Source organism: Temnothorax longispinosus, chromosome 9, assembly GCF_030848805.1.
Source record: "Temnothorax longispinosus isolate EJ_2023e chromosome 9, Tlon_JGU_v1, whole genome shotgun sequence".
NCBI classification, from domain to species: Eukaryota; Metazoa; Arthropoda; class Insecta; order Hymenoptera; family Formicidae; genus Temnothorax; species Temnothorax longispinosus.
The window spans coordinates 7,538,939-7,566,834 of NC_092366.1; the positions used below are offsets into that span (position 1 = coordinate 7,538,939).

General features: G+C 30.3%; 1 protein-coding gene across 11 annotated transcripts; it reads left to right on the plus strand.

The window, feature by feature from the left end:
- The first annotated feature begins 6 nt into the window (after positions 1-6).
- On the plus strand, positions 7-26,293 carry LOC139819047 (uncharacterized). Of its 11 annotated transcripts, none has more exons than XM_071788188.1 (12): positions 37-151; positions 235-410; positions 6,126-6,237; positions 6,521-6,572; positions 15,232-15,447; positions 15,913-15,953; positions 23,092-23,362; positions 24,794-24,921; positions 25,063-25,246; positions 25,419-25,574; positions 25,749-25,873; positions 26,091-26,293. In XM_071788188.1, coding segments are annotated over exons 5-12 (1,089 nt in total). In that variant the 5' UTR covers positions 37-151; positions 235-410; positions 6,126-6,237; positions 6,521-6,572; positions 15,232-15,445; the 3' UTR covers positions 26,273-26,293. The 11 variants fall into 11 exon arrangements, 9 of the variants coding, with proteins under 9 accessions (XP_071644287.1, XP_071644288.1, XP_071644293.1 ...); XM_071788189.1 differs by having other exon boundaries at positions 235-397; XR_011733580.1 differs by lacking the exon at positions 235-410 and having other exon boundaries at positions 7-230; positions 23,274-23,362; positions 24,299-24,921.
- Positions 26,294-27,896: the final 1,603 nt, after the last annotated feature.

The following is a 27,896-nucleotide window of genomic DNA, read 5'->3' on the forward strand; positions in this document are numbered from 1 at the left end:
AGTGAGCCGGAGAACCGAGTTCAAATCCGATCAAGACGGTCTTGTCAGATTTCGATCGGATGTCAGATGGGATGGCAACCCACCGAGAGTATATTGCTTGCCTAGCTCTCTATATTTAGAGAGGGTCCCAGGTTGGGGCAATGAAAAACACGTGCGGTTTTTAATTGTGCTATACTCTTGTTTTATTAAGACTGGCAAACGTTAAAGGAAATTATAAATGAGTATATATTGTAGGTATATGAATGTGTGAAAATATGTAATATATTAAGGAAGAAAGATTTCAGAGGAATGCATGAAATTCATCAGATTTTGCACAGAAAAAAAGCTTACCTTTTGTTAAGAGTGTAGTATACAGTCTGGCGGAGGGTCAATTTCAGGATTTATTTGTGACAAAGTGGTAAGCCAATCAGGTTAGGTGTATATGATATTGAAGTACATGTTTAAGTGCATTTACAGTATTTTTTATATGGAAAAATATTAAGAAATGTAGGAGTTATGAGTCATCTCTTCGCGCGCGCGCTCGACTACGGTGTACCTAGTAGCTCCTGTACGGCGTGCCGGAAATGAAAAATGCAAAAAGGGTATTAAATTTAAATGTATTCCCCACAGAGTGACGTTCGAAAATTGTAAAAATGTTAAAAATTGTGAAAGTTATAGCACTTAACAGAAAGAAGTTTATTTTGTGCCGAAAAAACCAACGGTTTTTTTTTATTGTTATTAACACATGGTTCATCGGGGACAAAAAACTCTACGTCAATCTGAGCATTGTGTTAATTGTTATATTGATGTAAGCCAAACGCCAAGACAGCCGGAATAAAAATACGTTCGGAATCGCGTACACTGTTTCAAAAAAAGTCGTTTCGTGATAAACGTGTTTAAAGTTTTGGAGGCGGCGCGGCGGCGTCTCAGACTGTTTTAGCGGCTAACACTACTTCGCTCCAACGGCTATAACTTCGTCAATTTTTGGAATTTTGCAATCGGCAAGGGTTCAAAATACGCGTAAAGGATAACATTTTCAAAATATGCAACAAAAAAATCGATTTTTTGAAATTTCCAGACTGTACTACTCCCTTAAAGTAACTTTTTGTTAAACTTTTGCTGCTGTTGCTAAATTATAGCTCTCGCTGCAAAAAATACTGCTTTCGCTGCAAAAAATGTTATATAGTTATTATTTTACAATTAAATTTGCTATAATAGCTAATCCTGTAAGGATATACAATTTCCAAAATTAATGTATGCATTATTTGTCGCCGTCCATAATACCGTCATCCTAAATTTGAATAATTTTTCTGAACGGCAAGAATATAGTGGAATTATTCACGAAGGTCGTCTATCATGAGCGTTATCTCGGGATATGAAATTTATATGTGATATTTAACGGAAAAAAATCTCCGCGGATTTCATACTCTAGCTGCGTCAATATATGCATCTCAGTCAATATACATATTGTTCTTTTACTGAATAGATGAAGCGAAACAACACTTCATCAACGTACTGATAATTGAAGTAGCAAATGCATTATTTGCTTATTATATATTTTTGCCTGCATGTACATTTAATTTATTACAAAATTGTGTGTATTTCGCATTATTGTTCTCTTAAAATATTAATTTATTCTTCTTCGATTTCATGGCTAAGTTAAATAAAAATATGAATTGTCTACTGATCTCTCAAATTACATAAAAATTTTTTATAATATATATTTTTTTATTTTTATCCACATGGTAACTACTTTTTTGATAACATATGCGTCTCTAACATTTTTCTACTTAACTTATTTCACTGTATTGTTAATGTAGCTCAGATTTAAATAATCATTAAAATATTAATCAAATTTTGACATTTACAATTTTATGATGATTATTACAAAAATAATTTAGTAAATTTGGAACTGAGATATGAAAAGTTGATAACATGTTAACTATCGTGAGAATTTCCGGTACGTAATCTTAAGGGGTAACGCCACTCTAGAGTCCCAAAAAAAGGCAATTTTTGATAATTTTTTTCAGAAATACAATAATTATAAATGAAAATCGGTTTAATTCTATTTATTATCTATATATTAAAGTATTAAAAAAAAATTTTTATTAATTATTTGTTGCCAAAATGGCGGCACCAGAGCTATTGCTCCAAAGTGTTTTTTTGCGGAAGGCGTCCAACGGGCGGAATCGAAGCTCCTATAATTTCTGAGCTGGAACAAAAATTCAAAGATTTTTGAAAAATATATAAGTTTTTCTATAGAAGTACCTAGGGGAATTGCAAAATATCATTTTTTGTAAGAATGGTGCATGTTGGAAAAAAGTGCTTCATTTTTCGCTAAAAAATGTCGCACAAAATTGTTTATAAAAAAAGTTTTGTTCAACTTTTTCTTTTCTAAATACTTTTGGAATCTACTTATCATCTCCTTAAGCTTCTCTGGACTCCTGGCTAACAGCACCATGTCGTCTGCGTAGGCAAGTGTCCATATTTTTTCTCTTCCTATCACTATCCCTCCTGCTTGACCTTTCCTCATCCTTTCTTCCAGATCCGCCGTATAAAGCGTGAAGAGCGTTGGACTCAGGGGGCATCCTTGTCTTACTCCTTTGGTTGTCCAAAATCTGCTCGTTGTATGACCGTTTACTCTGACGACGTTTCTCGTTTCCTGATAAATCTTACCTATTCTTTTCCTGATCTTCTGGCTGATTCCTGTTCTCTCCATTATCTTATTCAGTTCTTTTCTGTCCACCTTGTCAAATGCGGCGCTTAAATCCACGAAGAAGGCGTAGATTTTTCTTCCCTTGTTGACTAATTCTCTGTTTGTGATGTAATTCAGAATAAAAATGTTATCTATCGTGCTTCTACCTCGTCTAAATCCTGCCTGCGTTTCTGGGATGATGTTTTTGTCTTCTATTTCGGCCTTCAGTCTTTCTTCGAGTACCATTGCGTATATCTTGTACGCCGAGTTGAGCAGCGTTATTCCTCTATCGAATCGAAGCTCCTATAATTTCTGAGCTGGAACAAAAATTCAAAGATTTTTGAAAAATGTATAAGTTTTTCTATAGAAGTACCTAGGGGAATTGCGAAATATCATTTTTTGTAAGAATGGTGCATGTTGGAAAAAAGTGCTTCATTTTTCGATAAAAAATGTCGCACAAAATTGTTTATAAAAAAAGTTTTGTTCAACTTATCGCAAAATCCCTAGGTACTTTTAAAGATAACGTTATTGTAAAGTTTCACTCAAAATTTCAAGTCAATCGGATAAAAGATGTTCGAGTTCTGATTCCGCCCGACTTAAAAAAAACGATTTTGAGAAAAACGCGTTTTAAGTTTCAGTTTCACCATTCACAGATGTGAACGCGGCGGCAGACGGATTACGAAAAAGGGATAATAGAGATTTTTCCGAGCTTTGAAATTAAGTGTACCTTATTTCTAAGACCTTAAAGCATCGTTTAACCAAAAAAAAATCGATTTTTTGAAAATTCTAGAGTGGCTTTACTCCTTAAGTGCGTGAAGCATCACGTATATGTTACTAACAATAAGAAACAGTTCGTGTATTTAGAATATAATATAATATAAAAAAAGCAAATAACGAAAGTAAGTTATGAAGACAAAAAGTTAAATATTTCTGCTAAAATATTTTTGCAATGATTTTAATGTCGGCAAGCAAAGCGTGTCTGAACAAAATCGCGCAACCTGTGATTGATGCTTATGATGCTGGCAACTTGCCGTACATTTGCTTCAATTGATTTAGAGTAATTTAATATTTGAAGCAACATGCAGGCAACATTGAATATATGTATTTCCAGCAATTTGTCGGGAAGAAAGCAGCATCAAATTTACTTCGCGTTGCCAGCAATATGACAACATTGTGTGATTCTATGAATTATTACAGCAACATGACAGCAACAGCTCGAATTTTGAATCAGACGATTTTATTATAGACCGTAGCGTAAGTTGCCAACAAGTTGCCGACAAGTTGCTATGCAAAATTGTTATATCGTGAAGACATCAACTTGCCGACAAATGCGGACTCGAATCAGTTGCCACAATTCTGATAGCAACTCATACTATGTTGTCGGCAACATGCTAGCAACAATGCAAACACGTTTCTATCTGGGCATATATTATCAAAATGTGTTCATTTATTCCGTATAATGATAACAATATATCGATACTATATTGATACTATAACGATGAACGATAACAATAATCACAGACAATGATATTCCAAAACATTTATTTAAACAATAAGATCATTTATGCAAAGTATGCTTATTATAGACATTTTTAACTTAACGATATAGATTCAAATTAATACGTGATTATATAATATAATATAAAGAAAAGATTGTAATATATAAAATTAATTAATTATTTGCACGCAAACGATGAATAAGTAAGTAGTCTGCATTTCATAATCGCACGCAATCTCTAATAGAATCTTGATGTATAACAGATGATATTTTGTTTACCAACAATTCGCACACATTTTTTCGCTGTTCAGGAAGTTAATTGACGCGATTATAAAATTACACAGTAAACGTTACTACATCCGCGCAAGTCATCGTTGATTAGTCTCTATCTTGATTATATCATATTACTCGATTTGACAGCGTAATTGGATTATGAGCGTGGCATTGCAGCATTAGAGTAATAAAAAAATTTTATCATGATGAATAATAGATATTTACCCGTTTACCTTACATCAGATGCTTTTTTCCTTATATCCCAGACTTTGTCCAGATGAAACCATTGTGTACTCTAATTAGATATAATAGATATAATAATAATTATATTTATGAAACTTCTGCATATTCTTGTCTATGCACGTTTATGTATGTTTATGTACGTACATATACATACATATACGTCTTTTTGTAATATAAGAGTATAAGTAAAATTTTTTATTATACTTGATAATATATTATTGTACGTGAAGTCACCAGTTATCCTATTTTTATAAAAGCAAATTATAGAATAGCATACTTTCGTAATTGTATAAAGAATACCTACATATAATTTTAATATTAAACAAAAAAAGATTGTTGTCTTTATAAAAGCTCGTTGATGCATTTTATTAAATATCTTTGTTCAAAAAATAATTTTAACTTGTATCGCTATTGCGTGTTATCTCTTTAAGAATAAAATATTTAATCTGATATTGCAAGTCATGCCGTTGTTGCCTGTTATCTCTTTAAGAATAAGTAATCAATGTAATAAATATCAAGATAAAATATTGAATCTGACATTTAATCTTGAAAATATCTAATCTGATATTTAATCTTGAATTGAAAGATTTTTCAGATTGGAAAAGTCAATAACTTGGATTATGGTATAACGCCTTATATCGTTTATTTTTAATTAGATAAATATAAAAAGATTAAAAAATCAATAAAAAGTGTGCAAATTAGAAACTTGCACATTGCTTTCTCATTATTACAGATCGCTACCATTGCTTTTGTTTTATTTTGCTCTCAAAATTTTTTTTATAAGTTTGTATTTTATTTGATGCATAATTATTAGTATTTATTAGTTTGGGTTTTTCATAGAGAAAGCTTTATGAGCGAAATAAAATAGGAGCAATGGTAGCGATCTGTAAATAACGAAAAAAGAGCAAGAGATAAAATAAAACTAAAATAAGTTTATTAATGCTTTCAGAATATACACTTTTTAAATATCTTCATGGTTTGCGTATCTTAATAGACTGGAAGACTAGATAAGAAAAAGATATTTATATATTGTACATTGTACATATCTGTGTGAAATAAAAATAAATCAGTATCTATATCTGTAAAACAGGAATAGAAAATAATTATTAATATTGCATATGATAATAATAATTTTTTTAATAGACGCAAATTTTTTAAAATAGATTTTGAGATTTGTATGTTTGGTCTGCTTTTAAGATTAAATATTTCAAAAAATAATATGCAAAAATTTTTTTACATGCATATGCTACACATAAGAAAGAATATAAGAAAAATTAAGAAATAGGTATATAAGAAAGCAGAAGATATTTTATAATCAAATATTTTATAATATATTTTAATTGATTTATTTAGAGTACCCTTATAATTATTGATTGTATTTATTGTTACACTGTAATAATTAGTTATAATATCAAATTATTTATTTATATGTTTCAGAAGATAAAGACGCGGAAAGTGTTGCATCGAGAGAGCTGACAACTCGAGAGGACAGCCTGAGAGGAGGAGGAGGCTTGAGAGCGGCATCGGGCGCCAGCGGAACAACTTTGCGGTAATATTTTTTTTTTGTGTAAGAGTAATTTTTTTGTTTGTTATTAAGTTTATTTGCTTTACCATGATTTAGAAATAATAGTAAGTTAGAAGAAAAGAAGTAATTTAGTATTTTATAAAAATTGATTCTTGTAAAGATCATTTTTTGAAAATATATAATTATTTAAATAAATATCTAATTAAATAATGAATAAAACATTTAATGCGCATAAGAATTATGTTTTAAAACATTAGATTTTTTGAACACTACTTTAACATAAATTTGATATATTTATTTGTTACAGAATTAACGTAGCTACGTGGCAGATATAATTCCGCTGTTGCACATCAGAGTCGGTGAGTGATAAATTAATATGTCTATTGATGATAACCGGATTTTTTACACCAGTTGAAGATAGTAATATGATGTAAGATCCGATTTATATTGTTCGCTCGTCAAGCAAGTTCGCCGTCGAAGCACTATCACGCACTCCACACTCGCGCACTAGCCAAATCAAATTAGGCATTTGAGCTCGGAAGTGAAGCGGGATCAATGAAACCTTTTTAGGGTTGTTGGGGGGATGTAGAAATTAAAGCTTATTTCTGAGTTGTCGGGTTAATCGGACCGATGGGTTTTTAAGGGGGGAGGAGGAATGAAAAATTTCGTTTTTTTGCTGAATTTTCGCTTGAATAATATATTAAAACGTCACATTTGTCACAATTTGACTGGACTACACGTACTCCGCGGAACTCGCGAAAGGAAAGGGAACACAGAGAAACTTGAGTAATGCGTTTATTCATAGCTCGACAAACAGAATGCGTGCGGATTTCAAAAATTCGCCAAACAGAAAATCAATAAATTTATAAACAAACTCCCGTTGTCAAGGAGCGCGCTTCACAGCTTTCCGCGACTTCTCTACTCAGTGTCCAGCACGGGCGCAACAATATTTATTGTTATAAAATAGAAAATTTTTTTATAGTTAATTATTTAAGTAATTATTTTAGAATAGATCAGTTACACATCACTTAAAATTAATTTTAAAATAACATATTGTACAAAAAATAATTTTAATAATTTACAAAATACAAAAAGAGATATTTTTATCAATTCTAATTGTGTGAAAAATTTATTATCCTTTTTGGATCTTACGTCATTCATCCGAATTTTTTTGCATGTTTTTGAGATAAGATTTAGCAACGAATCGTTCGAATCGATGAAAATGTGCATATGGGCATTAAATTCTGACGTGTTTAGGCATTTTTTGTTTATTTAGTTTTTAATTAAAGTTTTATTTGGTAAAATTACTCATATTATAAACTGTAATTATTATAAAATTTAAAAGTTTAAGGTGGTTCATGCATTTAGGTCAAATGTAGTTAGCCCGGAAAATGTGATATGAAATGAAAGATTAACGTTCCTAAGAGCGTGTATGTAAAATTTCGGATTTTTTAACCGATTGGTTCCGGAGATATATGTCCATAAACTTTGCCAATTTAGCCCGGTAGCCCCTCTTGCGAAAAACGAGGCTAAAGAGCTTATGCTGCAAAAATTACAATACTTCAAAAATAGATGAACAAACCAAAAACTGACGAAACAATGCAATAAACATTTTGCAAGATATTGGACGAAACCCGAGTTTATTGACCAAACCATATAATAATAAAACGTAATTTTCGATTGACTAAATCGACAACTGACTAAATCGGAACTGAAATCGGACAGCTGGACTCGAGTGTCATTAGCACGGTCTTATTAGCGGCAGCTTGGCAACGTCGCATGTGTCAGCTGATGAGTATAGCGCATATCTCAAACATTCAACGTTTACCATGTTCTGGACGCTGAATAAAGCAAAGGGTGAAACAAAAATATTCGTCCGTTTCTGAAAAGAATTAAAATTAGGTTTGATCAAGATCTGCAATACTGAATAAATACAAGTTTCAATACAATAAGGTTATAAAATGTCCAAACAATTTTAACATGCATCGTTTATTCTATTTATCATAACGTTGCCGCGCTGCTGTTGTACTATACATATATTCACACGGCTCACAACTCTAGTAAAAAATGTGACTTTTGTCTCAATATTAATTACGTAGAGGTCGTATAACATTAAAGATGTCATAAATAATAAATCTAATTATATGTTGATTTTTACGGACAAAAATCACACTTATTTATCACTAATGAGAATAGTTGCCTACTTGACTTGCAAGTACTGCATGAACCACCTTAATCTAAACTTCGTACTCGTAATCGAATCTTTTCGAATTAAAATAATTAAAATAATTGCCACGAATAAACGCGTGCAAAGAATAAATGCGCAAATTAATTTATATGCTAAAGAAATTATTATTTTGTTATTGTTTGTTTTTAATTTTGTACTTAAATGATTTAATTAATATAATAGCCCCTTCGCGACGCGTTCTCGTTTCTTTAGATGATTGAACGGATAAACCAGGTGATTCTTGACTTTGACGTTCTACAAAGCGCAGTATAGCCTGTTGAACTTGAAGTGCTTGGTCTGCATTGAAATGTGGTGTAATTAAAGATGGAATTATTTAAAACAATACCATTGTAAATTATTCTTGTGCAGAAAAATCACAATATTTTAATAGTAAGATATTATTATATTTTATATATCATAAATATCCAGTAAAACGAATAATTATTCATCAAGTTTGCCTGTTTCTTTTATACTCGTTTTTAAATATTATGTATATGTTATGCCCAAACACCGAAATCGCTCAGTGTGCGAAAAAAACATCCACAACGCGTTGTGGACGGTGCTGATCGTCCACAACGCGATGTGTGCATTTGAGAAACGTCCACGACGCGTTGTGGGCGGTGCTGAGTGCTGATCATCCACAACGCGATGTGTGCATTTGAGAAACGTCCACGACGCGTTCTGCATAACTTGATATACTCACAAAGCGAATTTACTTGAGAATTTATAGGAATAATATAAAATTAGAAAACACAGAGATGAATTACTCAAATAAAACGTATTTATTACTAATAAATCAAACTATATTAATTACACAGCCACACAAAAAAAATTATTTTCTGGTCTGGGGATCAGACCATGTTTATTATATGTTTTTGGGGTCGCTGAAACCGAACCCGAAGTCCATTTTACCCCATCACGTCAGGTTTGTCTACGAATATAAAATAAAACAAAATGATATAAAATTAAACAAAAAAAAAACTTAGAAAATAGTACAAAAATTAAGAGAAATCATTGAATAGAATTATTTGTTCTTGCACTCGCTGTTGTTATGACATTTTGAATTGCAGAGAACTTCTTTGAACCGACAATTGCACTTTTTAGACGTACAATAACGCTTGCAATTGCACATAACAAATCCTCGCTTTGTGAAGGTCCACGCTGCTTACCGGCGGAGGTGGGTGCGGGAGGGGGGCCGAAGGGGGGCCTCCTCTTGCACCCCCCCGCGTGGGTGTGTGTGTGTGTGTAAGTGACGCGCTTTAAAAGTATTTAAGTGTTTAAAGCGCGTCACTAACTTATATAGGTTAGTGACGCGCTTTAAACACTTAAATACTTTTAAAGCGCGTCACTCACACACACACACACACACACACACGCGGGGGGTGCAAGGAGGGGGCCTTTGGCCCCCCTCCCGCACCCACCTCCGCCGGTAGGCAGCGTGGACCTCGCTTTATAACTTAAAGTACATGCAAGTTATGCAGAACGCGTCGTGGACGTTTCTCAAATGCACACATCGCGTTGTGGATGATCAGCACCGTCCACAACGCGTTGTGGATGTTTTTTTCGCTCACTGAGCGATTTCGGTGTATGGACGTAACATATATACTTATAGATGGTGATTCGTAATGAAGTGAAAGTAAGTGAAGGAAAGTAAGAGAGAGATGGAAAGTGTAAGAGAGAGAAAACAATAAAAAGAGAATATTTTATATCTCGAATTTCCGAAATATTAATTTCAAACAAATAAACATCTTAAACAGATTCATGATTTTGTATACGTATATACCTAAATGGCAAATTTAAGTTTTAGTATATAGATTTTATTAAGGCTGTTTAATTTTGAAACTACATACAAAAACTAAACATTTTATATATTTGACTCGAGTTTTGACACTAATGTCAAATAAATGCCTAATCTAAATTTTTGAATTGTATACGTCTATGATAGATAGAAAAATGTAAATATGAGCGATTCAAATTTGTTTAAATTATGTGCGAAATAATTGAAAGAATTATTATTACGATTAAATAAGTATATTTATGATTGGAAAACAGATAATTATTATGTGAATGCCCTGATGAAAGCCTTCTCCGCTCAATTTTCTTTATGTTAATTGTTTTATTATTTTTTGTATTTTAATAAGTTTTTGAATGTGTACTGACGCATGTTGACTCTGGTTTTTCCATCCGGGATGTTTTTTATTTAGATGTGATGTCAAATTCCAACGAACTCTATTAGGCATTATGATACCACATTTATTACATATTGCCTTACAATTTGGTGAGTTCGTAAAATAATGACGTAGTTTGTACGGTATGGTGAGGTCTATATCAGATATTTCATGTTTATGCATTAAATGCCATCGTAAGTTCTTTATAACCACTTATGACTAGGATGACCGAATTTCTTGTTCACACAGCCTGCACTTTGTGAGCAAATCTTCTAACTCTATGAAGTGACCCCACAACTCGTTGGATTTGAAGTCTTTTGGTAATTCCATTATATTCGTCTTGTACTGCAGGATGTCCGTTACTATAAATGTGGTATAGAAATGACCTCAACAAGCGTTTGAAATACTGCTCACACAGGTCAAAAAGAGAAGTAAGGAAATTAGTGTTTATTCATCGGGATGTAGGCAAATATACATAAATATATTTAATTTGCTTAACTACAAGATCGGATATATGATATATAAAAAGATGTAAATATGAGCAAATCAAATTTGTTTAAATTATATGCGAAATAATTGAAAAATTATTATTATTACGTTTCTATAAGCACATTTATGATCGAAATTGGAAATACCTATTAAGGCCGGGACAAAATACAAAGGCACAGGCAATAGAAACAGGGAATAACACAAGCAATAGATTGTTAATCTATCGGAAGCCGTGTATCAATGCATTCTGTTCCTATTTTCTGTTCCTATTGCCTGTACCTTTGTATTGTGTTACAGTCCTTACTTGGATGCCCTGTTAAAAATTTTCAATCCTTGAACTTTCTTTGAAAAAAGGAAAAGAATGTCGACGAAGGTTGAAGGGAAAAGAATGGTTTATTTATTGGAATGAATGTAAATATGAATATAATTTGAAATGTATATAAATATGTATAATTTGAAAATTTGACTAACCACCAGATCGTACATCTATTTTTTTTTATTTCATCATTAATTTTAAAATTATATATCGCACACAACACTTACATAAAAATTAAAAATAACAAAGTTTGATAGACATCCAGTAAAAATTAAAATCATTAGTTCAATCTTTGAAACATTTTTCTATAAAATTATATTTTTTTATTTAAATGTGTTTTTTTCTGTTTAAGAAAAAAAATTAAATAAGCCCATATAAAGAACACATATAAATAAAATAATTATAAGGGATTGAATAGATTTTAGATAATTTGCTGAAATATTTCTTTAGAAATACAAATAAATTATGATTTGACCGTCAGGATTTAAAGAATTATTATTATTTTATTAAGAATTAAGAGAGAGCAGTCAAATTTTTAGAAAACGATTAGCTTTCTTCAAACAAAAATTAAAATTTACGAAAAGCTTATTTAGAAGAAAGCATGATTGAAATTGCCAAAAGTACAAGAAAGAAAATTTAAAAATGATTGAAATATGTTGATGTAGTAATGAGAAAAAGAAACAAAAAAATTTTTACTCCATGTATTCATATATTATAATATATATTTGTATATAGTTATTGTGTATATATTTAACATTTATAATTATTTGAATTAGTTAGATTAGAATTATAGGTATATTTAGTTATGAAATTTTTTACTAAAAGGTCAAAGATATAATTCTGATCTGATCCAATCCAAATTATTTTATTAATTTATCTATATCTGTAAAATTGTTGAAAATTACATAAATATTTTATTTAATAATTATTTGAAAGGAACAATCAAAAGACTATTACGCGCTGCAATTATTTTCTGTACTACATATGATTTATAGTCTATGTCTATTTATTGCTATAATTTGGATATGTATATACTCTTTACTTACAGATTAATATACTATTCTTAATTATTTAGTAGGACAAAAATATCAGGTGACGATGATTTACTTTGCCGCTGTGCCTCGTATTTATGAGTTGTGTTGTAAAATCAAGAAATATAGCAGTGTTTCGTGCCAAGTTCACACGCAATATAATGCTGTGCAGAACTGTACGGAGACGTCCATGGTTCTATTTACGCGACCCACTTAGAAAATTGGAGTTCATGTTTTCATATCTTACAAGAAGACGCAAGGAAGCCAATTTTTGACTTAGAAATTTGTTAAATTTTTAATATGTTACAGTACACTTATTCATTAATACAAGGTACAGTAACTTTGTCGAATGCGCAATAGTTTAGGTTTTAATAGTCACCCTATGTCTACCTGACTTCGCTACTTTAAATTATCATGTGTAGCTAAACTTATGCTACAACACAATATAAGCATTGCGTGTGTTTTAGCACAAGTTTAGAATTAGCAATTGGATAAACAAAGATAGTGTTGTACAAATTGGTAGTTAGGCAAATTCAAGTTACATGTATAAAGTTATATGTATAAAATGGGTGAGTCAAGTAGTTTTGGATTTTTCTTTAAAATGCTTGCTACAAATTTACATTGAAATTTGATGTGATTAAAAATAGAAACGTAAAAGTAATTTTTAAAAATATCACACTTGTAAATTATTTCTGTGCAAAAAAGTTAAAGTTTTACTAATCTAGATAACATATTACATTGAGTGATATGAGCAAAACGAATAATTACTTATCAGGTGCGTCTATTTCTTCACTTGTTGGCTTACATGATTGAACGGGCCAATTAGGTGGTTTATGACTTTTACATTCTGCAGAAAGAACCATATCATAATCCAATGAATTTGATACTTGGTCTTCGTTGAAATGTGTGCAATGAAAAATGGAATTATTTAAAATAATATCATGTAAATTATTTTTGTACAGAGAAGTCAATATTTTAATAGTAAGATATTATTATATGATATGAGAAAAACAAATAATTATTTATCAAGTGGGCTTGTTTCTTCACTCGTTTCCTCACATGATTGAACAAACAAACCAGGTGAATCTTGATTTTGATATTCATCAGCAAAAGGATTCGTAACATCTTTTGTTGAAGTGCTAGGTCTACATTGAAATGTAATGTAAATAAAATAAAAAGAAAAAAATAATTATTTTTATCTATTACAATTGTAATCATTACATTATGCTATTCTGTACTTATAGGTGTGGTGATTTGTAATGGAGTAAAAATTTGTGTGAGAGGGAGGATTGGAGACAGAGAGAAAGAGAAAGTGTTATAGATTATTTTATATCTTGAATTTCTGTAATATTAATTTCAAACAAACATCTTAAATATAGATATTTATGATTTCTTATACGTATATAGTTTATAAATAAAACTGTCTTGATGTCAGTAGGTGTTCAGACATAAGTCGGATACAGTCACACATCAATATGTGGCCGAAAGCGGTAGAATGTTTTTACGAATGATTGTAGAATAAGTTAGCTGTTAGAATAAATCAGGTTGGCACTATATATACATTACGCAATCATAACCTCAATTATAATAAATAAAACATTAATATCATTGTTCCGACATTTGCAAAGATCAACGGCGTATATTTAAATATTATATATAGATCCGTTGATTGTGTGTTGGCTAGGACTTTTTATATTAAATAGGAATTTTTATTTATTATTAATTATCTATGTAACAAATAAATGGCAAATTTGAGTTATTGTATATAAATTTTTATTAAATAAGTCTATTGAATTTGAATTCATACAATTATTAAAAATTAAATTTTTAAATTGACTCGAATTTTGACACTTATACTAATGTCAAACAAATGCATAATCTAAATTTCTGAATTGTATATTACGTTTATAATAGATAAAAAGACTTGATCCGGTTGTGTTAGAACAATTGAGTCAGACATTACCTCCGAACTGCAGGTATCGCTAAAAGCGAAGAGAACACAGAAACGTCGTTAATGAGTAATTATTCCATTTGCTTATATTATACAATGTAATAGTGTTTTAGCAGTAAAATTTTAATTAGACCAAAAAAATAACATTTTTTTTCAACAATTTAGTAATGTACACAATTATAACATTCTACACGTTATCATAATTAAAACGTTTATCGAATGTTCTGTTTCTTAATTATATATATCCTGTTGTGAGCGCACAACGTATTAAGGATTAATTACTTGGCAACACTGTGGGCCGGATTACTTGGTAATCCGACCTTAACGACAAAAGTCGAATCTAACATCCGCCGAAAAATCTGACAATTGCATCGGACGACCGATCATTCGATGCAATCCGACACGGAAACCCGGAGCGTTCAACTCCGGGACAACCAAAAACGCTGACGCAAAGGTCAGCGCAAGGCACTGACCGCGTAAGGTTAGCGCTACCTCAGTTAGCAACGGCACGCGACTACAACCTGATAAATACGCCGAAAATGGAACGATCGGCGGGCAGTCGGTTTGGAGCAACAGGTGTAACATCGCCATGGCGCAGCGCGGACGACGCGACGGCGCGGGCGGTAGTTGCTCCTAGGCGTGTAAAGTTGACTGTGTAAGTAATTCACGCGAGTTCTTCTTCGCGATTTCTAGGTATACTGTATCCGTCGCGGAACGTCACGAGTGTTAGGCGAATTATTTTTCCGAACGTAATAAAGTTTGAGTCGTGCGAATGATTGACGTTGAGAGTGCCGTATACAATTCGTGCAATCGTATAATACTTAAATGTGTTCCAGCGAGTCTTGAGTGAGCGCCTTGAAGCGGCCGCGGAGGGCCGAGAGAGGAGGAGGAGAAGGCCTCGCAGAGGCATCGAGCGTCAGCGAAGCAAGCACGAGATGAGCAATTTGTTATTTATTATATTATTTACTTGTGGACTTGAATGGTTTTCCCCACGGTTTTCCCACGAGAACCTCGTGATTGTAATAAAGTATTCCATGCATCAGTTGCAGGATGTAAGACATTATATAGCATATAAAATATTATATATTTGTTACATTTAAGTCTTAAAAGATTTAATAAAATATTTTAAAACTCTTTTAAATGTAACAAATATATAATATTTTATATGCGATAGAATAAGTTTTAAAATATTTTATTAAAACATTGTAATATTTTACAACGTTTAAAAAGTTATATAATTATTTAAATTATAAATGCACAAGAATTAAAGATTCTATTTATCAAATTTTTTTAAATTTTTTTATATGAAAAGATTTCTTATGTAGAGTTACGTAATTTTTTAAACGAAATATTTAATTAAAAAGCTAGAAGACTACAAATAATTAAGAATTTATGAAAAAAGTAAAAGAGAATTAAGAATAAGAAGTTAATAATAGTAATGTAATAATTATTTTTTAAAATATTGAAATTTGAAATATTATTTTAGACATTAATTTAAATATATTTATATTTTACAGGTCGATGTTGTATACAATTCTATTAACTGCGCATCGCAGCGGTAAGTGCATATAATTATGTATATCCTATCTTAATGTAAAAGTAACAAATTTATAAAAATTATACGAAACATAAATAAGATATAAATATGAATATGATATGAAAAAAGACCGGAGATAGTAAACTGTATTTTTTTCTTAGCAATTATTAATATATAAAAATTCCATTTCGCAACAATGATAGATACAGTAGTAAAATATCCACAAACTTCTTAATATCTGAATGCATTTATTCCTTGGTTATCAATATATTTTAAAAAGTACAATTATCAGTTAAGTGTATAAGAATATTATAGATAAGTATATCACATAAATTTGTTGTCTTTTAAAATATGGATAGGCCAGAGCAGAGCAGTAATTTTTAATCCTAGAGTAATTATTATTATCCGTCGAATTATTGTATGTACGTACCAAGGCTGCATAGAGGGAGCATATGAAATAGAGTTCATTAAAATTGACACATCGTTGTTCAATTAGAATTAGATCATTTATTGAACATTTACAACTTATTTTAGATATACATAAATCACTTAAAATTTATAAAAAACTTTAATTTTGAGATACAGAAATTAGAAAAAGATGGAAAATATTTTACAACTAGAATATGTTAAAATAAGTGATAGTTATTTTAAAACAATAGTTATTTTTTAAAAAGAGAAATTGTTTTGAACTTAATAAAAAGATATAATTTTTTACATTTCTTGACAAGCTTTGTATGCACAGATAGGATCACAAAATTTTTAGCAAGTATAATAAGATTATTTAATTTCGAGATATGTACATAAATCGTTCAAAGTTCAGAATAAAATATAATAAAAGTAAAAAAAAAGTTAAACAGGAATTAATAAATAAAGCAAGCTAAATAAAAAGTGATAACAATTATAAAATAATTTTGAAAGAAAAATTTAACGGTCAAACTTTTATAAAGACGTCGCGCTGCACTTATTGCCAAGTTTTTTTTGGCACACATTAAGATTTTCAGGAACTCTAATAAGAAATGAGAATATGAGATGATAGTTTTAGAATATTAAAATACATCATAATCAACTAAAGCATTCGCATAAATGACGAAAAAAGAGGAAGAGATAAAATAAAACTAAATATATGAAATAGGGGTAGAAAAGACTGAAAAATATACTAAAATTAGAAATAGATCAATATCTCCAAATTTGCGGAAGTTAGAACAACTACAAACATTTCTACCAAAATTATAAATTTTATTAAAAAAGAACCGCTTTACCGATCATCGCCAAATTTAATCCCAACCTTCCTTACATGGATACTCTATCGATTAAAAAAAAATACATTCCAATATCTCAAAAATTACAGAAGTTATACACGGAGAGGAAAATCTTACCACTGTTGTATGAGCGCTTCTTATGCATAAAAAACAGTAGCGCCCCTTACAGAAAAGTATTACTGACTAAATACTTAAAATCTCAGTGATTTAATACTGTCAATATTTATTTGGGAAATACTGGGAAAATACTGGTAGTGATAAATATTATAGGTAGTGATTAATACTATACAGAACTACTGGTGCTTAGTATTGAATTACTCACCGATATTTCGATTTCTGATATTTACTCGACATAAAAAAAATTATTTTTTTCGAAATTTAATTACTATTTTATAACTAAATTTGTTTCTTAAGATGCAGTCTATAATTATAAATATTTTCTGGTATTTGAAAAACACACCTTGATGGGATTCGAACTCGGGACCTCTGGATCGTGAGCCAACTGCCTTACGTGGTAGACTACTTCTTAATTTGATGTAAGTGTTATATATAGTCTACATGTGTCATAACCAGCGCAAATATATAATTTTTCAAAAATCATCTTAAGAAACAAATTCAGTTTAAAAAGAGTAATAAAATTTTGAATTGGATATAAGAATGATATTCGCAGTACTATTTCAAAACTTGTACACTTTTATCACGACGAATAGTACAGACCTTCATATAAAATGTATTTGTGCCTTACTTTTATCTCTCTTTCTTAATATTATCAGGAATACCCATTATAATGTTTCTATACAAATTGTAGTACTGGTCAGTGATTAATTTCACATGGAATATTCAGTTCAGTACTTGCATGAGTATTAACATTAAAATACTGGCCAGTGATTTATTACACATGGAATCCTTAGTCCAGTATTTCAGTACTAACATTGAAATACTCATCAGTAATTCAACACAAGTATTTATTACACAAGTATTATCACCTAGTATTAAATGCTTTCTCATCAAAAATTTAATACTAAGTATTCAATACTCGTCCTGTATTAAATACTACTTTCATAAATTACTGACCAGTAATAAAATACTGTGCAATACTTGAATCACAGTGATTCAAGTACTAATAAATACTTAATTTTAGTATTATTAATACACAAAATAAGTATTTATTACTAACCAGTTAGTAATACTTTTTTGTAAGGGGCTGCCTTGCATCAAACGCATAAATTTGTCCGGATGTTTGGGTTGTACAATACCAGCAAAAAGTGATTAAAATTTGAAAACTGCAGATTTCTTAGGTTTATATCGTTTGAAATATAAAATAAATAAATTTATATTACATAAGAAATTCAACTATCGTAAAATAACATGATTTTTAACGTCTTCAAGAAAGGGAATATTTATAATTAATATTTTTCGTAATCAGCGACAGAAACTTTTGGTCTTGAAAATGCCCTGAAATCAACTGCAAAAAAACGAAAAAACGAATAATTTATAAGACGATTTTCGGTTACTATAGGTATCGAATAATTTACTCTCTAAATTTCTCGGAGTGAAAATTCGGCCGGAGGGAAAATTTGGAGTGAGATCTCACTCCAAAAAGAGTGAAATCTCACTCCAAAAGAGTGAAATCTCACTCTATCGGCCGAATTTTCACTCTGAGAAATTTAGAGAGTAAATATATATTTAATATAAAAGTAATAAGTTATATATATTTAATTAATAATTTTAAAACAAAATGTAAACCTAAAATATACCATTTAATGCCAGCTTTAAATATGGCAACATTGCATTATTTTCTACGTTGGCATTACTGCCTGTCACCTTTCAAACGCGGAATCAAAATGCCGAAAAATGTTGAATATCGTAAAAAATTTCGATAAAATTTTGATATTGACTCGAAGTGTTTACACTTTCAATACATCGATCTGTACTGCCTCACTGCGATATTGCCAAGTCTCATAGACTAAAATGTGTTATGCAGCGTACTGACCACATTTTGCTACAGTTTTAGGTAAATAACTTTTAAATGAGTAAGTGGATCCAAATGAACTTTTTTACGAATATTTATCATAGTTTCATTAGCATATGTACAAAATTTGATTTAATTTGTAATGCTACTTTCTCATCAAATTATAAGAATAAGAAGAAATTTCATACGTCAACAAACTTTTGATTAAAATATCTCAGAAACTAAAGCCGTAATAAAAAATCTAACGACATTTTTTAAATATAATGTCGATACAAGCTTTCGATTGCGACTAGTCCGAATAAGATTGGTGAAGCCAATCCCGAGATATGATAAAAATTAATGCAAACAAAAAAATTAAATAACTTTTAAACCAGTAAGAGAATTGTGCTGAAATTTTACACAAATACTTAGACGTAATAATAGAACAATCTATTAAATTTTTAGATTTTTGGTAATGCTTTGAGATGTCACCCATACATCCTTAAAGCAAGGATAATATCCTACTTCACAGGGACAGCGTTTCGTGTCCGATAAGCAATAACTTCATACAGATATCGTGTGAAAACGGTTATGCTTGTAACGCAAAGAGTTCATGCCACAGGGAGAGAAAAATCTTACCTCTGTGGTATGAGCGCCTCCCATGCATAAAAAGCATGTAGCGCTGCCTTGCATCAAACGCATGAATTTGTCCGTTTAAGGCAAGGATAATATTCTACTTTAAGGAGATCCTGCAGCCGTATGATTTACCGACATTATCGTTAATCGATGGATCTTTTAATTGGCTTTACAGAATTGCAAGTTTTTAGTCTAGAATTAAAGTCTGCACAAAAATCTAGGGTGGAAAACGCGATTTTATATCAAAAGCACCAAAAAATTAAAAATATTACTTATTGGGGCACATACACAGCTGTCACCTGACGACAATATTTGCTTAAAACAAAAATTCTACAGTTTATACGTACATAATGTTTATCATTCACCCTTGGGAAAACATATAGGAATAATATCGTGTAAGTAGAAGTAAGATTCAATGCGTACAAAAAAAGATCCATCTAATAATTATTTTAGTAATGAAAATACGGATGCAAGATGACAAGAAGGGCAGCAACAGTAGTTACCGGATCTTGCGTAAGATGGCGAGCAATCGAAAAAAGGACAGATGTCATTTCGTTAGACAAAGACAGATATAGGGAAAACAAAATTAGAAAGGTTGACATTATCGACATCGAGGAAGTTCGCCAGTCACTGCAGGATCCCCTGGACAGGCGTTTCGTGTCCGAAAAGCAACAACTTCATACAGATATTGTGTGAACACGGTTATGCTTGTAACGCAAAGAGTTCATGCCACCAGGAGGTGATACTCCTACGTTTAAAAAACAATATAGTGAAAATGCAGCTAAACTATTTCCTAAATATTTAAAGGAAAGCTTTTATACAAAATCCAATAACAATTATATTGCGCATGGAGTTTTGCAAACATTTTATTCTAAATTGAGAGAAGTACCTACTTGGCTGTCAATATAATAAAGCCAAAGTCAAGATGTTATAAAAGAAAGTTAAATGATGGTTCATATTTTAATTATTTTATTGGAGTAACAGTAGATATCATACAGATAACATGTTTTTATACAATTTTTAATATAAATTAAATATTATTAATAATTAAATAATTATATTGTTATACAAATAAATAATATAAATATTAGTCACACAATATTACATTAGTTGCTTTTATATAATACTTTTCATTATTTTTATTTTTACGTATAATTATTTATATTATAACTAAAATGTAATACTAAACAACGTATTTTACAAGAAACTTTTTCCGACGAATTTAAAGATTTGCAACAGCCAATAAACGTGATCGATGAATCATATAAAAAAAATGGTCTACAACAGCTACTAATGAAAAAATAGCACAAAAAAACCATTAAAACGACTTTTTTAACGTTTCCCAATTTATACAGCATTCTTTAGAGGATATACTTTGGTAATATGTTTTTCCATCTATTTGCTATAATGCTGCACTCTTACTTGCTGCTTCTAAACAATATGTTTTTTTTTATAAATACAAGCGGATTTTAACACATTCTTTAATAAATCTAGTGACATATTTTGTCGGAATTGGCCTAACGTTGCACATAAAATAATTAAATTAGCAAAAACTAAGAAAAATGACAAAGAAATTAAAGGAATTTTAAGATCTGTTCTAAATAATAAGTAAGTTTATTGATGCTTTTAGAATTTAGAATATACACAGTTTTAAATATCTTCATGGTTTTCGTATCTCAGGATAGGACTGGAAGACTAGAGAAAAAGAAAATATTTATGTATTGTACATTGTACATATCTGTGTGAAATAAAAATAAATCAGTATCTATATCTGTAAAACAGGAATAGAAAATAATTATTAATATTGCCTATGATAATAATAATTTTTTTTAATGGACTCAAATTTTTTAAAATAGATTTTGAGATTTGTATGTTTGGTCTGCTTCTATAGGATTAAAATAATATGCAAAGATTTTTTAACGTGCATACGGTGCATATGCTACACATAAGAAAGAAAAGTGTGCAAATAGAAACCTGTACATTGCTTCTTCTATGAGGAAGCCTGTTTTTTATGTATAATTATTAGTAGATATTATTAATTTGGCTTCCTCATAGAGGAAGCAATGTGCAGGTTTCTACTTGCACACTTAAAAACTATGAGGAAGCAATGTGCAAGTTTCTACTTGCACACTTTTTTTTTATAGATAGAGTACCATTAAAGATAGATTGATGTTGAATTTGGCAATAATAGGTGCGAATGGATTTTGTAAATTTTAATTATGGTTTTATAAAAAACCAGTACTTTTCTGAAAACTTGATTGCTTCAAACTCTTAATTAAATTATAATTCTTTGAAACTTTTAAATCATAGTTTAAATCAACCGAACAAAAGCATAACCTGCTTCGCACGATAGGTTATACATCGTAATAATTATTTATTTTCTCCTAGAGGTGTCATCCTATTGAACTTTAGAACCCGGTGCATACATTTTAATAAATAAAGAATTAATAAAGAATAGATGGTATTGAATTTTTTTAGAAATGTTCTTGGTTGCTTTTTTACAATTTTTGAGATAGCGGGATGTATTCTTTTTAAAGAGTATTATTAAAAGAAAGTTGATGTTGATTTTGGTGATCGATGAAAGGATTTTTTTCTATTGTAACTTGAAAAAAATCTTTTCATTGAAAATATTTTTAAAAATAATTAAATCTTTTATTTAGTGAAAAGTGTAAGATTGAATTATTTCATTATATATTTCTGAAAACTTATAACAATATTGCTATGTTTGTATGTTTTTAAACAATATTTAAACAATATTAAAATTATATAATTAGTTTTACGGAGTGGGTACTAAGACTGCTCACTCCAACCCTTCTCCTTTCTCAGGCCGGGCTTGAAACCGTCCAAGGCAGAGTTAAAAAAAAATAAAAAAATATAAAGAAAAAAAATATAAATATGAAATTTAAATATAAATATGAAGTTTAAAACCATAATTTGAAAGTATCGCAGTTTTAGCTGTTTTCTTAAATTTTTGAAAAGAAGAATTTGATAAAATAGTTAAAACTGTGATACTTCCTGCACAAATTTTTAAAAAATATTTTTGAAAGCTTAATCCAATACTTTAATAATTTAATAATAACTTTAAGAATATTTTAAATATGTTGCAATAGGATTACTTGTATATGTTATTTTTATTAAAAATATTACTATAGAACTTAAACTGTACTAAAAAAAATACGTTTATTGACTCCCCTCAGGGTTGCAAGGCGTTTTGTAGGGACGTTTCCAACCCTTTATTCAATTCTCATCCAATACTACCCTTCTCCTCTCACTTAACCAATTGGACCAACGGCTTAACGTTTTTTTCCGAAAGACGAAGCCCAGTTTGCTCCGCACATTGCAAGAGCCTATCTTGCACGGAGGGCGCAGCTTTCGGAAAAAACTTTCCAGTGGACTCGAACCTGGTTCCTCAGATTACGAGTCTGGAGCTCTACCACTAGACCACACTGCCGCCTCAACTTATACTGTACTATACTTTCCTTTCTTCTGCGGCAGCCACGATCTCCGCTCGAAAAATTCACCGGTCACTCATCCATAGTAATCATGCTCATGGAGGCGGAAAAGGAAAAAAAAAGAAAGGAAAGGTTAGTTATTTAATCAATAGAATATCATTCAAGGAAGGTTGTATTGAATTTGCGATGATCGGTAATATTAGGATATTTATTCAATCATGGTGCTTGTATCATAAGATACTCAGGGTACTCCTGAATTGCTAGAGTATGAAAGTTATTGTATAGTAATAAAAGAAAAGAGAAAATATTATATTAACCCTAGACATACTCACTTATTTTTCTCATACGTGAATGACTCACTGGGGTGTCACGATACCCCAAACTTGTACCGCGTGTATAATATTTCCAGAATGTTCTTAGAAAACTTTATAATAGATAATTTTATTTGTTGTTTAATAGGGAAGACGATAGTAGCCATCAATTTGCGGTAGTAAAAAAAAAACAGTAAAAAAATTTCAAAAAACAAGAAAAAGAACCAAAAATTGGGCTGAAATGACTATTTTTATAAAAAATGCTGTAGTTTTTCATAAAATTCACCGATTTTAAAATTTCCTTCAACCTTCAAGGGCATGTAAGCGATTTTTTCGTTTCTTAAAAAAAACATATTTCTTTGAACATCTGAAGTAGAGGAAATGACGAAAAACTGTCAGATGGGAAAAATCACAAGAAATGGAAAGTAAAACAGATTCTGTCGATTATTATTTATTTGAAAGGTAGTCAAAAGTTATAAAAGTATATGGAAACAGTAAAATTAACTCCACAAAAACTTTACAAAGTTTTAATCAGCTGCTGTGCAAGAACAGCAAAAATGAAATAATTGACCGAATCTTAAACAATTATATATGAAACAGGGGTAGAATTTTCCGGGGAGTGCTATAAAGTGTATAAATTTTTCGTTACCGATTTTCACAAAAAATCTGAAATATACTTTACTGTGGTAAATGTCGAGCGTAAATGACTCACTGGGGTGTACGGACACCCCAAACGATTTTCTTTTTCGGTTTTCAGCTGCTGCACGGATCTAACGCACTCGCTGAATGACGGAGGTCGACTGCCGGATGACTAAACTGAATTATGGTTAGGGTCTCGGTATGAAAACTAACCTTCCTAAGGCAGGGGCTCAATTTGAATTTCGCGTGGGGTCCCGTAACACCCCAGTGAGTATGTCTAGGGTTAACTTAAGAGAAGATTTATACAAATTTATAAGACTGTACTGACCTTGATTTGAGAGGAAAGGGTGAAGGGGAAAGATTAGGTACAATATTGGGTTTACGATTGTTGCAAATATGCTTTTCCATTACATTTGTCTTTCCAAAACTTCAAATAAAATTTTCTAATTTAATATGATGTATTTTTCACTTTATTAGCTATTTCCCGGGGTCTCTCATATTAGGAGCACACTTTTTCGATTTTTTCGAAAGTTTATTTTTTATTTTACATATTTCTAATTTTCAAATAATTTATGTTAATATGTTTCAATATGCAAGATTTAATATTTCACAGTTTTATCCAATTAATAAGGGAAAGAGAACGGAAAAGAAAACGAAAAAGAGAACAGGAGAGAAAAGATCTGAACAAAAAACGGAGAGAAATGAGGGACCGAGAAAGTATGAAAGATACAGAAGATTCTGGTAAAAAAAATTTTATATAAAAAAAATAATAGAAATAAGAATTTAAAATAATTAAAAACATCATTTTTGCATTGTTTTATAAAAAATGAATAAATTTGAGGTAAAGTGAAAAATTTGACTATATATAATTAAAATTCAAAGATCAGGAAAAAGAACGCGAGAGAAGAGAACAGGAGAGAAGAGATCAGGAGAGAAGAGATCGAAAAAAAAGAGATCGTGAAAGAGAACGGAGAGAGAGGGACCGAGAAAATGTGGAAGAGGAAGAGAAAAGTGAAGAACGAAAACGAAGTATAGAGGCGGAAGAGGAAAGAAAAAGAAAGGAAAGGTTAGTACACTGTTATTTGTAAATTCCAAGATGTAAAGAAATTCAAGCATCAATTTTGATCCGAAATCTTTTTTGGATCTAAATCAATTTTGGATTATGTCAATAATATTAGGATATTTATTCAATCGTAACTGTGTAATAATTATAAATATATATATAATTGAAAAAAAAGAGAACGAGAAAGAGAACGAGAGAGAAGAGATCGAGAGAGAAGGGATCGTGGAAGAAAACGGAGAGAGAGGGACCGAGAAAATGTGGAAGAGGAAGAGAAAAGTGAAGAACGAAAACGAAGTATAGAGGCGGAAGAGGAAAGAAAAAGAAAGGAAAGGTTAGTACACTGTTATTTGTAAATTCCAAGATGTAAAGAAATTCAAGCATCAATTTTGATCCGAAATCTTTTTTGGATCTAAATCAATTTTGGATTATGTCAATAATATTAGGATATTTATTCAATCGTAACTGTGTAATAATTATAAATATATATATATAATTGAAAAAAAAGAGAACGAGAAAGAGAACGAGAGAGAAGAGATCGAGAGAGAAGGGATCGTGGAAGAAAACGGAGAGAGAGGGACCGCGAAAGTGTGGAAAATGAAGAGGAAAAGGAAAAAGATACAGATGATTCCGGTAAAAAAATTTGTTATTTAAAAACATGAATATATAAAGTTATATATATATATATATATATATATATATATATATATATATATATATTATATAAACATATACTAGAAAGAAGAATAAAAATAATTAAAAAGATCATTTTCGCATTACATTTTTTATAAAAAGTGAATAAGTTTGAAGAGAATACTAAATCAACATTTCTTTACTTTATCATTATAAGGACGCAAAGGAGGTTGGGAAGAGGGAAGAAGAGCACGCAGATGTGGTTGGGGAGAGAGAGGAAGAGGACGCAGAGGGGGTTTAAATGAAAATTGGAGAGCGAAAGGACGCAGAGGGGGTTGGAGAGCGAGAGGACGCAGAGGAGCCCCTGTTTTTATATACCTAAATTTATATTTGAAATAAAAATTTAAAAAGTATGAAAAATTGTTTCTTCTTTTCTTCATCCTTATTATTTTCTTTGCGCTTTTTACTTTTCTTTACTTCATTCTCCGCTGCTTCTTTCTCCGCTGCTTAATCTTCATGATTTTCGTATCTCAGGATAGGACTGGAAAACTAGAGAAAAAGAAAATATTTATGTATTGTACATTGTACATATCTGTGTAAAATAAAAATAAATCAGTATCTAATATCTGTAAAACAGGAATAGAAAATAATTATTAACCCTTAAATGCCACCCGGGGTTCAGCGGACCCCAGACCCTTTACAAATGATATATTTTCAAATGTTCCCCCCAAAAATGGAGCTCATGCTTCCATTGATGATAGTTGAGTGATTGACCTACCCGGTTGTACACTTAGCAGTACTCAGTTTACTTAATTTTTTATACTATGTTGAAATTGAAATTTTAACAATATAAGCATTTTATTCTCTTTTCTAAGCTTTAAACAACATTGAAAATAATTTTCATAACTAAATATCAAAAAATCAATGAGTAAGGAGACATTTTTCATGCTGGGGTCTTTTAGATCCCATGTGTCATTTACGAGATTCTTGAAAGGTGTGGCATTTAAGGGTTAAATTTTTTTATATGAAAATATTTCTTATGTAGAGTTACGTAATTTTTTAAATGAAATATTTAATTAAAAGGCTAGAAGACTACAAATAATTAAGAATTTATGAAAAGAGTAAAAGAGAATTAAGAATAAGAAGTTAATAATAGTGACGTAATAATTATTTTTTAAAATATTGAAATTTGAAATATTATTTTAGACATTAATTTAAATATATTTATATTTTACAGGTCGATATTGTATACAATTCTATTCCTGCGCATCGCAGCGGTAAGTGCATATAATTATGTATATTCTATCTTAATGTAAAGGTAACAAATTTATAAAAATTATACGAAACATAAGTAAGATATAAATATGAATATGATATGAAAAAAGACCGGAGATAGTAAACAGTATTTTTTTCTTAACAATTATTAATATATAAAAATTCTGCAACAATGATAGATACAGTAGTAAAATATCTACAAACTTCTTGATATCTGAATGCATTTATTCCTTTGGTTATCAATATATTTTAAAGAGAACAATTATCAGTTAAGTGTATAAGAATATTATATGTAGATAAGTATATCACATAAATTTGTTGTCTTTTATAAAATATGGATAGGCCAGGACAGAGCAGTAATTTTTAATCCTGGAATAATTATTATCCGTCGAATTATTGTATGTGCATACCAAGGCTACATAAAATAGAGGGAGCTAATATGAAATAGAGTTCATTAAAATTGATACATTGTTGTTCAATTAGAATTAGATCATTTATTGAACATTTACATGCAACAGAACTTCATAAAACGATAGAATAAATTACTTATTTTATAGATATACATAAATTACTTAAAATTTATAAAAAACTTTAATTTTGAGATATACATCAGAAATTGGAAAAAGATGGGAAATACAGTTCAATATTAATATAAATTTATTAACATATATATGTAATTTATTAACACAGAATAGACGAACAGAGAAATAGCGTTGAGGAACTGTAATGAAATTTTATTCTATATTCT